The 13,901-nt window shown below is 48.0% G+C and overlaps 6 protein-coding genes across 6 annotated transcripts; 3 read left to right on the forward strand and 3 right to left on the reverse strand.

Annotated features, from left to right (window-relative positions):
- Positions 1-1,015: 1,015 nt before the first annotated feature.
- On the forward strand, positions 1,016-2,208 carry MCYG_00408 (conserved hypothetical protein; the record flags this gene model as incomplete). The annotated part of the gene is made up of 2 exons (XM_002850258.1): positions 1,016-1,246; positions 1,306-2,208. The coding sequence occupies 2 exons, from the start codon at positions 1,016-1,018 to the stop codon at positions 2,206-2,208; spliced, it is 1,134 nt and encodes a 377-aa protein (XP_002850304.1).
- A 360-nt stretch (positions 2,209-2,568) lies between these two features.
- Positions 2,569-3,713, forward strand: MCYG_00409 (peroxisomal targeting signal 2 receptor; the record flags this gene model as incomplete). Its single annotated transcript, XM_002850259.1, has 2 exons — positions 2,569-2,732; positions 2,816-3,713. 2 exons carry the CDS (start codon positions 2,569-2,571, stop codon positions 3,711-3,713), a joined length of 1,062 nt encoding a protein of 353 aa, XP_002850305.1.
- A 661-nt stretch (positions 3,714-4,374) lies between these two features.
- MCYG_00410 (conserved hypothetical protein) lies at positions 4,375-5,153 on the reverse strand (the record flags this gene model as incomplete). The annotated part of the gene is made up of 3 exons (XM_002850260.1): positions 4,375-4,888; positions 4,942-5,042; positions 5,106-5,153. 3 exons carry the CDS (start codon positions 5,151-5,153, stop codon positions 4,375-4,377), a joined length of 663 nt encoding a protein of 220 aa, XP_002850306.1.
- A 414-nt stretch (positions 5,154-5,567) lies between these two features.
- Positions 5,568-8,494, reverse strand: MCYG_00411 (conserved hypothetical protein; the record flags this gene model as incomplete). The annotated part of the gene is made up of 4 exons (XM_002850261.1): positions 5,568-5,975; positions 6,075-7,848; positions 7,941-8,296; positions 8,396-8,494. 4 exons carry the CDS (start codon positions 8,492-8,494, stop codon positions 5,568-5,570), a joined length of 2,637 nt encoding a protein of 878 aa, XP_002850307.1.
- A 709-nt stretch (positions 8,495-9,203) lies between these two features.
- Positions 9,204-10,422, forward strand: MCYG_00412 (GPI-anchor transamidase; the record flags this gene model as incomplete). Its single annotated transcript, XM_002850262.1, has 1 exon — positions 9,204-10,422. One exon carries the CDS (start codon positions 9,217-9,219, stop codon positions 10,420-10,422), a length of 1,206 nt encoding a protein of 401 aa, XP_002850308.1.
- A 614-nt stretch (positions 10,423-11,036) lies between these two features.
- On the reverse strand, positions 11,037-13,651 carry MCYG_00413 (cell division control protein 45; the record flags this gene model as incomplete). Its single annotated transcript, XM_002850263.1, has 2 exons — positions 11,037-12,836; positions 12,890-13,651. The coding sequence occupies 2 exons, from the start codon at positions 13,649-13,651 to the stop codon at positions 11,037-11,039; spliced, it is 2,562 nt and encodes an 853-aa protein (XP_002850309.1).
- Positions 13,652-13,901: the final 250 nt, after the last annotated feature.

Below are 13,901 nucleotides of genomic sequence, written 5' to 3' on the forward strand. Positions count from 1 at the left end.
TTGCCTACACTTCCATCTTAATTTCGTCATGATCATTGCCATTATCATTGTTTTACTCTGCAATCGCTGGGTGGCTGGGAATTGATTTGTTGAGCATTTTTCACAATTTGTTTGACTGGTGGGAAAAAAAGAGTTCGGCTTTTTCTATTGTTTTGCTGCTTTGCTCTCTATTTTCGTATCTGTTTAATGAATTTTCCTTCCTATTTCATTATTTCTCTATCATGATCTTCAGAAGGGAGACTGTATCACTACACGAATGGCCGAGATTGTTTTCAATTGAATAGAAGGGCACTACTTGGAGGTTTATTTTTTGCTACTTTCCACCTACATTTTTCACCTACATTACTCTTTGATTATTTTTGACTGATATTTTCTCAATGGGCATAGGAGGTCGAGGCTTTGGGAAGCTTCTTTGCTACTTTTTTTACGTACTACTCTATACAATTTACTATTAATTTAACGGCTTAAAGCTACATCACTGTTCAGTCTGTGTACAATAAAAAGCAACGACCTTACTCTGGCCCATGGTTAGAGAAGCGGCTATTAATAACAAAATTCAAGAGGTCAGTAATGTAACCAATGTCAAGACTTCCTTGGGGGCGCCATGATTGCTAATAATTATACATACATACATATGTATGTATGTATGATAGAGTGGTTAGGCCCCCAAGCAGTCGCCTGATATTCAACCCCGGCTATGGCCCTTGGACTTCCTTGGTTAAATTTAGCATCCCTCGCCATAATACCACCCTTAAGGTCTTCTTATATGGAAAGACGCTACTCCTTATGCCACCTGAGAGCCGAGCATGCCGGTGAAAATGTGTACGTCCCCAAGGCGTCGTAGGGACAGACTCAGCCGTTGGAATGCATGCATGTATGTCCATGTCACGAGCCCAAAGTTTTCATTTGGGCTGACTTTTAATCTCAACATCAGCTCAAGGGCTTGTCAACACAAAGACGATAGCCTCATTTCTTACCACTGATTGCGGAGTTTGCTACGGTGGCAGTACTCACGATGATGTTTGTCTCATCCCTGCTACTCTTGCTTCTGTTCAAGGGTTGCCAGTCCTGCGATGAAACCCCATACATCCGCAAGTACCTCTACGTTGGTGGCGAATACGCGGGCAACGGCAAAGACGAGCATATATTCAGGGATCAGATGTATGTTGAACATCTAGCACCGGCCAAAGGTCCGACCAAACAGCATCCTATCGTACTTTTTCACGGCCAGGCTCAAACTGGGACAGTGAGTGGCTCCCCCAAAGTGTTACCCTGGAGAGAGAGATCTGACGGGGACTTTACTAGAACTGGCTCAATAAACCTGATGGCGGGCGTGGTTGGGCGTCATACTTTATTGAGCATGGCTACGAGTGTTACATAGTCGATCAGACATTTCGAGGACGCAGTCCTTGGTTCCCAGACAATGGTACAATAGGGGTACTTTCAGCGGAGCAGCTGCAAAAATACTTCACCGCGCCAGCAAAATACATGTTGTGGCCTGAAGCTAAACTACACACTCAGTGGCCTGGCTCGGGGGTGATGGGTGATCCAATTTTCGATGCATACTACGCATCGACAGTGCAGTTCTTAGAGGACCAGATCCTACAAGAAACGACTATTCAGGCAGCTGGAGCAGCATTGCTGGACCGTATTGGTCGGCCGGTGATTCTCCTGACGCACTCGCAGGCAACTGCGCATGGCTGGCTGGTAGCTGATGCTCGTCCAGAATTGGTCCATTCTATAATAGCGCTGGAACCGGCTGGTCCTCCATTTGAGAACCTCCTATACGCTGGTCCGTATAATCGTATTTGGGGGCTAACGAATATCCCTCTAACCTACGCCCCTCCCGTGGTCGACCCTGAAACTGATATCGTCAAGCAAACAATTGACGATCAGCCGACCTCTCATTGCATCGTTCAGGCAGACTCCCCATCTCCTCGTCAGCTCCCTAACCTGAGTAAGATAAGGACACTGATAGTGACGGCGGAAGCCTCCTATCATAGACCGACGGACTGGTGTGTTGTCCGGTACATGAAACAGGCTGGAGTCCCCGTCGAGCACATACAGCTGGGGGATGTCGGCATACGAGGTAACGGCCACATGCTCTTCCTCGAGTCCAACAGCGACGAGACTGCTGCTTTCTTGCGTCGATGGATGGAGGAAGAGAACAAGAAACCGCCAAAGGAAGAAAAGGATAGAGAACTTTAGATATCACGTGACAATAAACATGACATAATCATGGATGACGTAATATGACATGAACCTCGGTAACTTTTTTCTTTACTTCAACTTTCTTTTTCTTCTTGTCTGTCGTTGTTGCCCGCAAGCAGAGAGGAAGAAGAAGAAGAAGAAGAAGAAGAACATCCTACAAAGCGGCTCGTTTGCGAAGAAGAGCTGGACAGACGGCAGAGGATGAGTTCATGGCCGACTCGTTCTATACACACAAGATACAACAGACAGACAGACGGGCATCGCCATGAGCTGTAGATGTGTATCGCCTTGACCTTTTCACACGATCGTCTACCCCACAGAGCCAGATCCCCTTCGGTAGGTTAACCTGTCGACAACATGCTCGAGTACCGCACCGAGGGATTCAATGGATGCGCAGTGAAATACTCTCCCTTCTTCGACTCCCGGATCGCTGTTGCAGCCTCCTCGAATTTTGGTCTTGTTGGAAATGGCCGTTTCTACATCTTTGACCTGACGACTCAGGGTATTGTCCCGTTAAAATTGTCAGTATCCGGCCTTCTGTTATGTGCTCATGTATCTAAGAACTACGTCAGATGGCTAACTGTCGTCCTTTGCTGTCATCTAGTTTCACCACACAAGACGCGCTTTATGATGTTGCGTGGTCTGAGATCCATGAGAACCAGGCGTTGGTGGCATCTGGAGACGGGAGTATCAAACTGTTTGATATAGCTGTCAACGAATTCCCTGTACAAGGATGGAAAGAACACTCACGAGAAGTCTTCTCAGTTCACTGGAATCTGGTTGCAAAGGACCGGTTTTGTTCCAGTAGCTGGGATGGAACAGTTAAGATATGGACACCAGACAGGCCACAGTCATTGCTTACCCTACCAACCAACAGCTGCACTTATTCTGCAGCCTTCTCACCTCATTCACCTGATATCTTATCCTGCGTTACTTCAGATTCCTATGTACGCGTCTTCGATTTACGGACTCCTACAGCATCAAACCACCTCACTTTACAGATCCCGATCCATGGAATGAACGCACCTCAAAAGCCTGGGTTTACACCTGCCACCGCCCCGACACCTCCATCAGAAGCCCTTACTCATGACTGGAACAAGTACCGACCTTCGGTAATAGCTACAGCTGGCGTGGACAGAACTATTCGCACTTTTGACATTCGCGCCCCCCAGCAGGGTCCCTTATCGGCGATGATAGGCCATGAATACGCTATTCGGAAAGTGACGTGGTCACCGCACCTGTCCCATATCCTTCTTAGCGCAGGCTATGATATGACCTGCCGCGTCTGGACTGACGGCTCTGAAGGAATGCCACCAGGTGATGCGGACCTGACGAGAGGTGGACCAATGTCCACCCTAGGGAGGGAGTTGGGTCGTATGGGGAGACACACAGAGTTTGTTACAGGGGTTGACTGGTGCCTCTTTGGAAGTGAAGGGTGGTGTGCAAGCTGCGGGTGGGATGAGAAGCTATGTGTTTGGGATGCCAGAGCCATCATGGCGTAGCCTGGGAAACGTCCACATAGCACAATCAGTTCCCTTTTGCAAAACACATGTCTATGATATTCTTGGTTACTGGATCATCATATGCCTGGAGATATATCTGCATTGGAGTTGGAGCCTGTTGGTATACTGTCCAGCCGACCCAGCAATTGCCTAGGACAGGTTCCCGCGTTATCACTCCATAGTGTTCACCCCCCTTTTCCTTGGACTGCCCTGGCTTCGTCTTTGGAATGAATCATTATCGCACTTGCTTGTCCAATCTTGACCGGACAAACCTACCCCATATATCGGTACAAACTTCGATGAGTGTGACTGGAGACTCGGATTCCGCCATTGGTCCTGAAACCGTGGACAGTGTGGTGGGTCGCCCGTTATGAATAGAGGTGCATTGTTTATTCCTTGAATAGGGATTAGGAGACGCAGTACATTTGTTAGATGCAAAGTATTTACTTTATTCTAATAGAATTACTTTTCTGCGATTAATCTTAGCTTTTCTTCAAATCAATAGTCGATCCGAAGGTCAAGAGAAGGTGGGTGAGATATTTCTATCTCCTCAGTGAACATAGGCGCTCCTAATAACAAACTGACTCCCAATAAACCGTGTACAGGGTGGGCTGAACGCTCCAAAAAGATTTAATTTTCCCGTAAAAACATCCCTTTCTCTTCATTTACCTGTCAAGCGATTCTCAATCTTCGCCCTCTCCGCCTCCCGCGCCGCAGCTACTTCTTCCCTGGATGCATCAAAGGCAACATTGACCTGGTTAAACGGATTATCCTCGCTCTTCTCAAACTCTTTCTTTATAAGAGCAATCCTCTGCTGTCTCCTGAGTCCAGGCTGTTCTTGTTCGATCTCCGGTAATCTCTTCTCTTCATATGCAGCGTAAGCAGCCTTATATCTTCGCTCCGGGTGTCGGTCGACCTTTAGCGCATCCTTGGAGCCTAGAGATAGTGCATCAAGCGCATTATCGATGCCACTTGCGTTCAAAGTTGCTCCCTTTTTACTGGATGTCGGATCGGCGTCAAGCTGTCCGAGGTCGAGGGTCCCTCGAGATTTCTTCTGTGCGGTTTTGGCGTTTCCTTTGGGTTTGCTGGGCAGTGACTTTTCTTCTTCAGCTAACAGGGCGTCACGCTCGGCCTTTTTACGAGCTGCTTCTGCCTTCTTCGCTTCGGCTGATTCTCTATCGAGGGCATTAACGATGTGTTGCATCAGTGGCTGGTGGAATAAGCGTACTTCTTCCCACTAGATTTTGCACCCTTTTGCCATTCTTTGTCTTCCTCGGCTGCCTTCTTTGAGTCTGCTACAGCCTGCTTGGTTGCGGCAGCTTCCGCTTTCTATACAAATCCAGAATTAGTTACTATAGAGAGTAGATCCGGAAACGGCGGTTTTGTTCATACTCTTGCGTTTCCAGCAGCTTTTTTAGCATTCTCTTTCTTAGGTGCCATTTCTACCGGAGAATGTGGAAATACTAAGAAAAGAACAACTCTATAGTGAAGATAAATGTACTGTTAAAGTACGATAGTTTGAAGAGTCATAATAATAATGTCGCGCCGTCTAAAAGGAGGTGGGGTGCGATAAGAGTCTTATCCGGTTTATCTATTTCCCGAGCCGAGGAACGGGCCGTTTTATTGAGCCTCTTCATTTTTTGTGTTGGAGAGATGTACTATGCAGACGAAGAATAATCAAGGGCTGGGCATGAGGGACGGAGTGTTCGAGAAAGAAGGAACATAAGGGGAAACGTGAGCTGAGAGCCTTGTCTAGAGGGATAAAAGAAATAGTGGTCATGGGCGTGAGGGAGAGTAATGTAATGGATACATTGGTAGAAGGAGAGCATCAGACATTTATGGAGGATAGCTTCTTCAAAGCATAAGATTCCAATTTTCCTTCTTCCAAACCTTGACTCCCGGTTCGTCTTCGTGCTGAAGAACCTCAGAGAGAATTACATCAGTAGACAGATTGGGGTTGATAAGATCCTCATCGGTTTCAACTCTATTGTTGTTGCTAGAGTTGATTGTTGCCTGGCTTCCCTGGGGTATCAGGGCCCTCCTGTTACGGAATTTCATGAATACACAGCGTGTCTGCACAGGCCCACTAGAAGCATAGCTCACGGCAATGTACACATCCTTGACAGAGCAGTAGTGTGAAAAGTTATCAATGGCACATTCTCGCACCTCATCTAAGACACTGTTGCAGTAATCTGGGTCGGAGAAGAGGATATGCAATACACTAAGCGATTCCATGTTGCTCATATGTCGCATCAATAAGTGCTACAGTTGGAGAATAACATATCAGTAACGGAAGTTTGTAGATACGAACAGGCCATGGATTTGGCAAATAAATGAACGAAGAGATAGGAATTGACCTACAAAGCATCGGGAGCCGAGGGGAGCTACTAGCTCAACCAGCTTATGGCCATGTTTAGCCATGAGGATAACAGATGCTGGATTTAGAGACCAGCTTAAATCATTATCATTTCTTATCATCAGCCGCTTCAGTGTACCCATGTGTTTAGTAAGCACTAGGTCCCGAATTTCTTCAACAGTAACAGTGGTTTTGGGAGTAGACGGCTCTACTCTAGAGCGAGCACTGCGCTCTATCAAGAACAGCTCCTCGAGGCGGGCTAAAGCATTTAGGAAAGAAAGGAGCTGGCGAGTTACGTTGTCTGTATGAACGGAGACAATCTGAAGGTGATTGAATCTATTTAGATTTTCCAGCGTCGCCCAGAATGCCCTCTGCGGACCAACGTTGAGTAAGGAGACGTGCCTCAGTGCCCAAACGTTAATTCCTCGGCAAAGGACAGAGGCTTTTACTGGGACTAAATAGATTGAAAGACTTTCGAGCGCGATGCCATGGTGCTGACGAACATAGTTGTGAATAACATCGTGCTCATTTATGCTAAGATCATCGTCGATTGGTATCATATCCGCTGGCGCTTTGCCTTTTGATCCGCCAGCCTGCTCTAGTTTAAGAGTGGAAATATTTCCATTTGTGAGTGGCACGTTGTCGATAATGTCATCAACAAATTCCTGATCTTCCCCTTCACTGAGATCATCAGGATGCTCCATGTCTACAATATTTTGTAAACGTATCTCTAGATCCGTGGTTTCGGACCCACTGAGATCAAGGGTATCTGACTTTGGCTCATCTTTGCCTTTCTTGTTATCTTGGTCTGACTGAGAATCCTCAGCTGGCGCGGCATTCTTGTCGTTGCTCCCACTTGGAGCTGCTGCGGATGGAGCATTGGATTGCTCTCCTGGCTGTGAGTTGTCACCTGAATCCTTCCTAGAGGTTATGTCCTGATAAGGACCTGTAACCTTTTCGATTTCGGTTATCACGGCTTGGTATTTTGGTTTCTCTGTGTTAAGCTTCTCTAGAACTGATTTCAAGTAATTGATGAAGGATACGTCTGCATCATCTGTAGCTTGGAGGTCCTTAGCCACATTGCTGAGAGCATTTTCAACAAGTTGGTTTGACTCCTTCTGTGCCATCAGATTCTTGTCTGTGTCTAGGCTGAAAAGACGACTAAGGACCTGCTCCTGTGCAAGACGTTCACGGCGGATCTCAGAATTCTTGGAGCTGGATGAAGTGAAGGCAGCTGGCTGGCCCGGAGGGGGTGGAGGTGGGAGAGGCTGGTACAGTTCGTCTTCATCTTGGACGCTGCTGGTTTCTGAGACCTCGTCGTCCTTCTTCTTACGTGCCGAGAGAGCAAGCCGTTCTGAAAACGACAGTTTTAAGTGTTTCAGCGTACTAGAAGACTGGGATATACATTTTGAGATCTCGTCGATATATCCGAGATTGTCCATCTCTAAGACTTCCAGCGTGTTGAGTCGGGAGAAATGAGAGAACGTCTGAGTTGAGTCCCAATACTTGCGACTCATAAATTTGTCTCGAGATGCAGTGGGATTGTGCGGTAGGTTGAGGATAGACGCTATTGGAGGCGCTGGGTGCGCATGAAGATGGCTGAGCTGAACTGGAAGGGGAAGAATTGGGACGGGAGGGCCTGGTGGAGGGGGAGCTGGCGCAGCGTTGTTCTGATTAGGCTCTACTCCAGGAGGCATTCGAACACATAGATGCTGTAAGCTGGGGGTCTTTCCTAGCACTGCAAAGACTGTGGGGTTGAGTTCAAGACGAGCATTCCATCTATACTGTCAGTTAGAGTAAAGCCCGATGGTAGTGATGTGGAATAACTGCGCTCTTTTGTATTTAATGTAAAAAAAGAAATTTATCCATACCGAAATGTCTCCAGAGTGGATATCTTCTTGATCGATGCAAGAAGAAGATTGTTGAAAAACTTCCCACAGGGGGTATCGTATTTGAACTGGTCTGATATCTGTTCTTGGAACTGATAGTCATTATCATCAGTGAGCGGTGCGGTGTCCAGACATATCGATTTGATATAGGCAGCATAGTTGAAATCACTTGTCGTCAACGTTTCCAGCTCCTTGGCAAGACGATCGATAGGCCACTTATGCTCTATATCACTTCTGGGCTGGAGGACGCAGTTGAGAGATCGATAGAGTCGAGACGCAGCATGTTCCCTAACCGACCTTGAAACCAAACACAGGTTGACGAGATCCTCTGGGTCTACCTAAAACACGGTCACAACATGTATCAGTCGTGAACAGGAAGGTAGAGTAGAAGACGGTCGGATGAATGGCTGTATAGGTATATGAGGTATCACACTCACATGGGAGAAGATAGCCTCGATGGTCTCAAACGGGAGTCTCATAAGGCGAGAGCCCTCCATATCGCCAGCTGAAGGCTTGGTTTCTCTAGTTTCCATCATGTTTACTGCAGATGATGGTATAGAAGCTGCGCGGTCAACAGAGCAAGCTGACTCTGTTGCTAACCACAAGAGCAGCGCCTAGACTTTATCAGATAATGAGCTATTATAGGCTGTATCTCTTCCGAATGCGTAGAAGTTGCTTGGTTTGGAGATGTAAAGGCAATATCAGGATCGGATATGCGATGGGTGAACGGTAGGATAGGAAATGCTCGTCGCTGAGTCGAAAAAGTTAGGCGAGAGATATGAACCGACGTCTTCTAAAACAGGCAGCAGAGCGTAGAGGAGAGGCTAAATAGATCGTCGCAAGTGGACAAGGAGTATATTAACAGGCAGAATCGCTCATGACAAAACTAAGCACCGTACGAACGCTAAGACAAGGCGTGAAGAAGAGTAGAAGAAGGGAGGGAAAAGGAGGAGAGCGAGGAGGAACCAGCAAAGGCGAAAAGGCGAAGTTGATATAAACACGAAGTAAAAAAAACGAAAGCGAGCCTCATCGCCAAAAAAGGGACCAAAGGGGAGAAAGCTTGGGCCACTCCCGCTAGTTGATGACTAAGCCGGGGAAACGCTTAGAAGTTAAAAAAAAGTACCTAAAGCAACGTCTTTTTCTGAAGTGTTTTAACGACTGAACTGTTATATCCAGCTTCAAACCATCTTCGACAGACGAAAGATGAGAGACGAGACTGGTATACTGCCGTGATACTGTCTGTAACGCCGAGCTCAGGATGGAGTTACGGCTGGTCTACCCCTTCGTGGCCCTCCTGGCCGTCTTCCTTGCCATCGGCGCCTCCTCGGCCGCGCATACGTCGAACTGGGCGGTGCTGGTGTCTACTTCTCGTTTCTGGTTCAACTACCGTCACCTTGCCAATGTGCTCTCCCTCTATCGAACGGTCAAGCGTCTAGGGATCCCGGACTCCCAGATCATCCTCATGTTACCGGACGATATGGCCTGTAACCCCCGAAACGCCTTCCCAGGGACTGTTTACAACAACGCAGATCGCGCGTTAGACCTGTACGGAGACAATATAGAAGTCGATTACCGTGGATACGAGGTCACTGTGGAGAGCTTCATACGCTTGCTGACAGACAGGCTGGGTGATGATGTACCGCAGAGCAAGAGGTTAGGTTCAGACGCGGGCAGCAACGTGCTTGTCTATATGACCGGACACGGCGGTGATCAGTTTCTAAAGTTTCAGGACTCAGAGGAGATCGGGGCGTGGGATCTGGCCGATGCATTTGGACAGATGTGGGAGAAGAAACGGTACAACGAGCTGCTCTTTATGATCGATACGTGTCAGGCGAACACGATGTACACACACCTCTATTCTCCGAATATTATCGCCACGGGGTCAAGCGAGCTGGACCAATCCTCTTATTCCCACCATGCAGATAGCGATGTCGGAGTTGCCGTTATCGATCGCTGGACATATTATATTTTGGAATTCCTCGAAACCCAGGTCACGAGCGCGAACTCGAAACGTACCCTGGGTGACTTGTTCGACTCTTATGACGAATCAAAGATCCATTCACAGCCTGGCGTGAGGTGGGATCTATTCCCCGGTGGCGAAGCTGAGGGTAGGCTGAGAACTGTCATGGACTTTTTCGGCAACGTTCAAGAAGTGGAAGTGGAAGGAGGCAGTAGTGTGAATGGCTCTGAGCCTTCGGTCAAAGAGGACCTTGTGGCCATTGCCAGGTTGGTAGAGCAGTGGAAGGAGATGGAGAAGGAGTACTTGAAGAATACCACAAGCTCCGCTACTGTTGATGAAGAAACAACCACCCCTGCATCGCATGTAAGCTCCCCTATCCACAAGCTAGCTGGGCCGATGAAAATGCACGATACCGATGACTGGAGCAAGCGAGCCATCGGTCTCTCACTGCTGCTTGGAATGGGAGGAGTCTGGTTCGCTGGATCTCTTATGGGAAGTTCATAGACGCCGGACGCTTGTGACTACTTCGTCTACCTTTCCATTTCATGTATTTTTTTTTATTACTATGTAGATGATATCCTTTTTATCTTTTGTTAATACCATGTGAATTCGGCGTTTGGTCAAATGCTCTATCCAGGAAACCGCATATAATAAATACTAATAGTAGAATTCAGAAGAATAGTCTGTCCATTGACTCGCCTATCATGAACCCTATGCGCCATTTAGATACATATATACATTAAAGTCAACTTAAATATCCAAAAAGAAGCTCTAACGAAAACGAGGAATAGAATGTAAAGGGAAACAAGGGGGAAACATATGTCAGATCAAAGCGAATGTAAACTGCAACAGCCAGTTTAACCGAACTACCAGAGACGAATACCATCCAAGCTGACGGCCCAAAAACAGGGGGAGAAAAGGAAGAAAGTAGAGAGACTTGATGCTGGCAAGGCAAGAAACGAAGGAACCGTGGTAAAAAGGGAAATAATGGAATATAATCTTGAAACGCTCCAACGCAGCAAAAAATGGCATAGGACACATAAAGTAATAGACAGGGAGAGAGAGTCATCGCGGGACATTCAGAATGAAATAGGAGATCGGGGGTATAGTGTCTGAAATCATCCAACGACACTCCTGAAGCTGAGTGCTTCTAAGAATGCTCCCAAGTCCTCTTTCTGTACTTCTACCACACAATGCTCGAAGCTGTCTATTCGCACTCTCGCATTGGTCTCATGAACAACCTCTTGGAATGCTATACCGAAACGGTTTCGAACCAGGTTTTTGCTGCTGAAGCTGTCCAAATCTGGCTCCGATTCCGAGTCTGACTCGGACTCGGACTCAGAGGATTCTGCTTCCTCGGCCAGTTCATCGTCGTCTTCCTCCATCTCTGCTCTCTTTTTGGCTCGTCGCTCTTCTCGTTCGGCCTTTTTCTTTTCTCGTGCTTCTCTCTTCTTTCGCTGCTCCTCACGTCGTTTGGCCATGGCGGCAAAGTCGATGACTCCGCCGCCTCCACCCGTTCCAACCACTATATAGACATTTCGATCTTCGTCCAAACTGGCGAGAACTAGTGGTGTGCCGACTGCATGTTTCCCCCCTCCCTTTATACTAGTTCCTTTTTCCTTCTCTTGAATACGAACAGCCTCACCGATCCACAGTGCTAGTTTTGTTAATGCGCCTGGGTTTGTAAAGAGCTTCACATCGGGTCCCTCCTTAACGACTGCAATACGGAAAGCGCGAAGATGACGTATCTGATGTTTTGAGAGAAGAGCAGTCCCCGTGCGTAAAATTGCTCGGTGGAGATGTTGGGCTAGAGGGATTGATGCCAGTAGTTGGGTGGGTGAATCTGAAGTAGGCGCCAGAGCGTCATATGCACTCCAGAACCGGGAGAGTACGTTGGCGCTATCTGCTCCCAGCTTGGCCTGGGTAGCACTAGATAGGTTTGTGTTGGAGTGAGAAGAGAAGGCCTGTGAAACGGTAGTAGACGGGCCCAGTGAGCCCACCTCGAGTATAGACCCTACTATTACGCCAATATCCGTGGCAGACAGGCAGGCCTTCCATCCCCAGCAACGAGCAAAGCCCCATCCCTCTCGCGATCCCGAGTACCCACCAGAGGATGCAGGAGGGACCAGCCCTTCCATACCGTACATCGGAGCATATTGAAGCATCTTCTGGCGTAAATCACGTTTGAGATCCATATCCATATGGGTATAATTCTGTTGGCACTGGCTCAAACTGACGCCCATTTTGGCCAGGAGCTTCCGCACCCGCTTTCGCCCCGTCTCGTTCCAGACGTGTAACCTAGGGGCAAGATAGGGGCTATGTAGCATGCTGTCATAGAGTGACCAATGCCGTAATAATAAAAGACGCGGCTCTGGAGACAAAAGGATAGAGGTGTCCGTAGGAGACCGGGCGTTGGTAGGTATGACCCCATTAACCTCGCTTCTCATGGCCTCCCGCCCAGCCTCGCCGTCGTCTGGTGGGTTTAGACGCCGAACTTCGTCACGTAAGATTTGTCGGATGCGCTCTCCTCGTTGCCCTCCCCATCCAGCAGAGCCTCCCGATTCAGAAGCATCTGATATTCCCACGCCTGACATTGTACGCCCAGAAAGCTCCAGACTCGAAACTCCGACAATTGCAAGCCATAGCAAGTCATTATCGTCACGGCCGAGTTCAGACGCGAGAGAGTATAGCAGGGACGAAATGGGTTCTGAGTAAGATGTGCCGAGGGAATAGTAAGCTTGAAGAACAGATTCATGCTTTCGTTTAAGCCGGATTAAGCGTTTTCGCAGTGTGCGTGTTGAAGGTTCTTTTTGTATAATGGGAGATGGAACATCGGAGGCTGGAGTGACCGATCGAGACGATTGAGAGGAGTCATGCCTTCCTTCTCTTAATCTAAATGGAGAGGCAATTGAGGACCCCTGGTAAAGTGTTAGTATATTGATCCATGGAAGTAATGTTTCAAGTAGCTTACAGAATTGCTTCGCCGCCGTTGAGCTGGACGGCCATCCTCGTCGTCAGATGCAGCAATATCACCGTCGTACCGATCTGACCATGATTTCCTCTTCTTACTCTGGGTTTGGACTTCCCTTTCTGATCCGCTATCATCATCGTCGTCGCTGTCATCCTCACCAATATCAGGAAGACCCTCGAGAGTATAGTACGCCTCCCGTTCCAATGCAAGCTCCTCGTCAATGTCACCATCATCGAAAGCTATAATACCTCCCTTGCCTGGCCTATACGTGTCCGTCAATCGGCCCCGGTCTACCCCATCAACACTGGTCCTAACCTGGGTATCGGGTCCTCTCGGCGTAGCTGGCTCGCCCATCCCCCCAAAGACGTTTGTCAAATTCCACGGTCTTCGCGCGTCGATGACCCAGACTTCGATTCCTCCCATATCCCCGGGCTCATCCTTATTCGCATCCAGGCCAAGCGTCTCGCTCAAGTCAACCAGCCCACCCACGCCTAAACACACCACAACCCCTCCGCTACCGCCGTTTGATGTATGCATTGGGTGCACGAGTTCCGTGCCAGCCTGAGACAGGTCGCCATATCCGGCAATGGGCTGTATCTTGTGAGGTATATAGTCTCGTTTTAGCAGTGCCGTGAGGATTCTGCATGCACATAGAGCGTCTGGTTCCAACGCCACGAGTATCAGGACCGGAGGAGATAATGGGTGGTGCGACCTGAGCAGCTGTTGATAGAGGTGGGAAATGAGGCTCCGAGGAAGATACATTGCAGCTCGGCGCGCTGGTAAAAACGGAAATGTCTGCCTGTGAATCTGCTTGGGCTGCTTGCATCTCCTCGTTCGTCGAGTTGTTGAATGTGAATATTGGCGATGCTCATTAAAACGCGACTGCCCAGACAAATTGAACACTAATAAAAAAAAGCTGGTAAATACGTTACCGTAATATTAGTCATCGTCATCAGTCACGTGTTATATCTTACGAGTTGTAGACTTTTATATGTAGACTTTTATAGTGTAA

Source organism: Microsporum canis, genomic scaffold (genome assembly GCF_000151145.1).
Source record: "Microsporum canis CBS 113480 supercont1.1 genomic scaffold, whole genome shotgun sequence".
Taxonomy (NCBI): Eukaryota; Fungi; Ascomycota; class Eurotiomycetes; order Onygenales; family Arthrodermataceae; genus Microsporum; species Microsporum canis.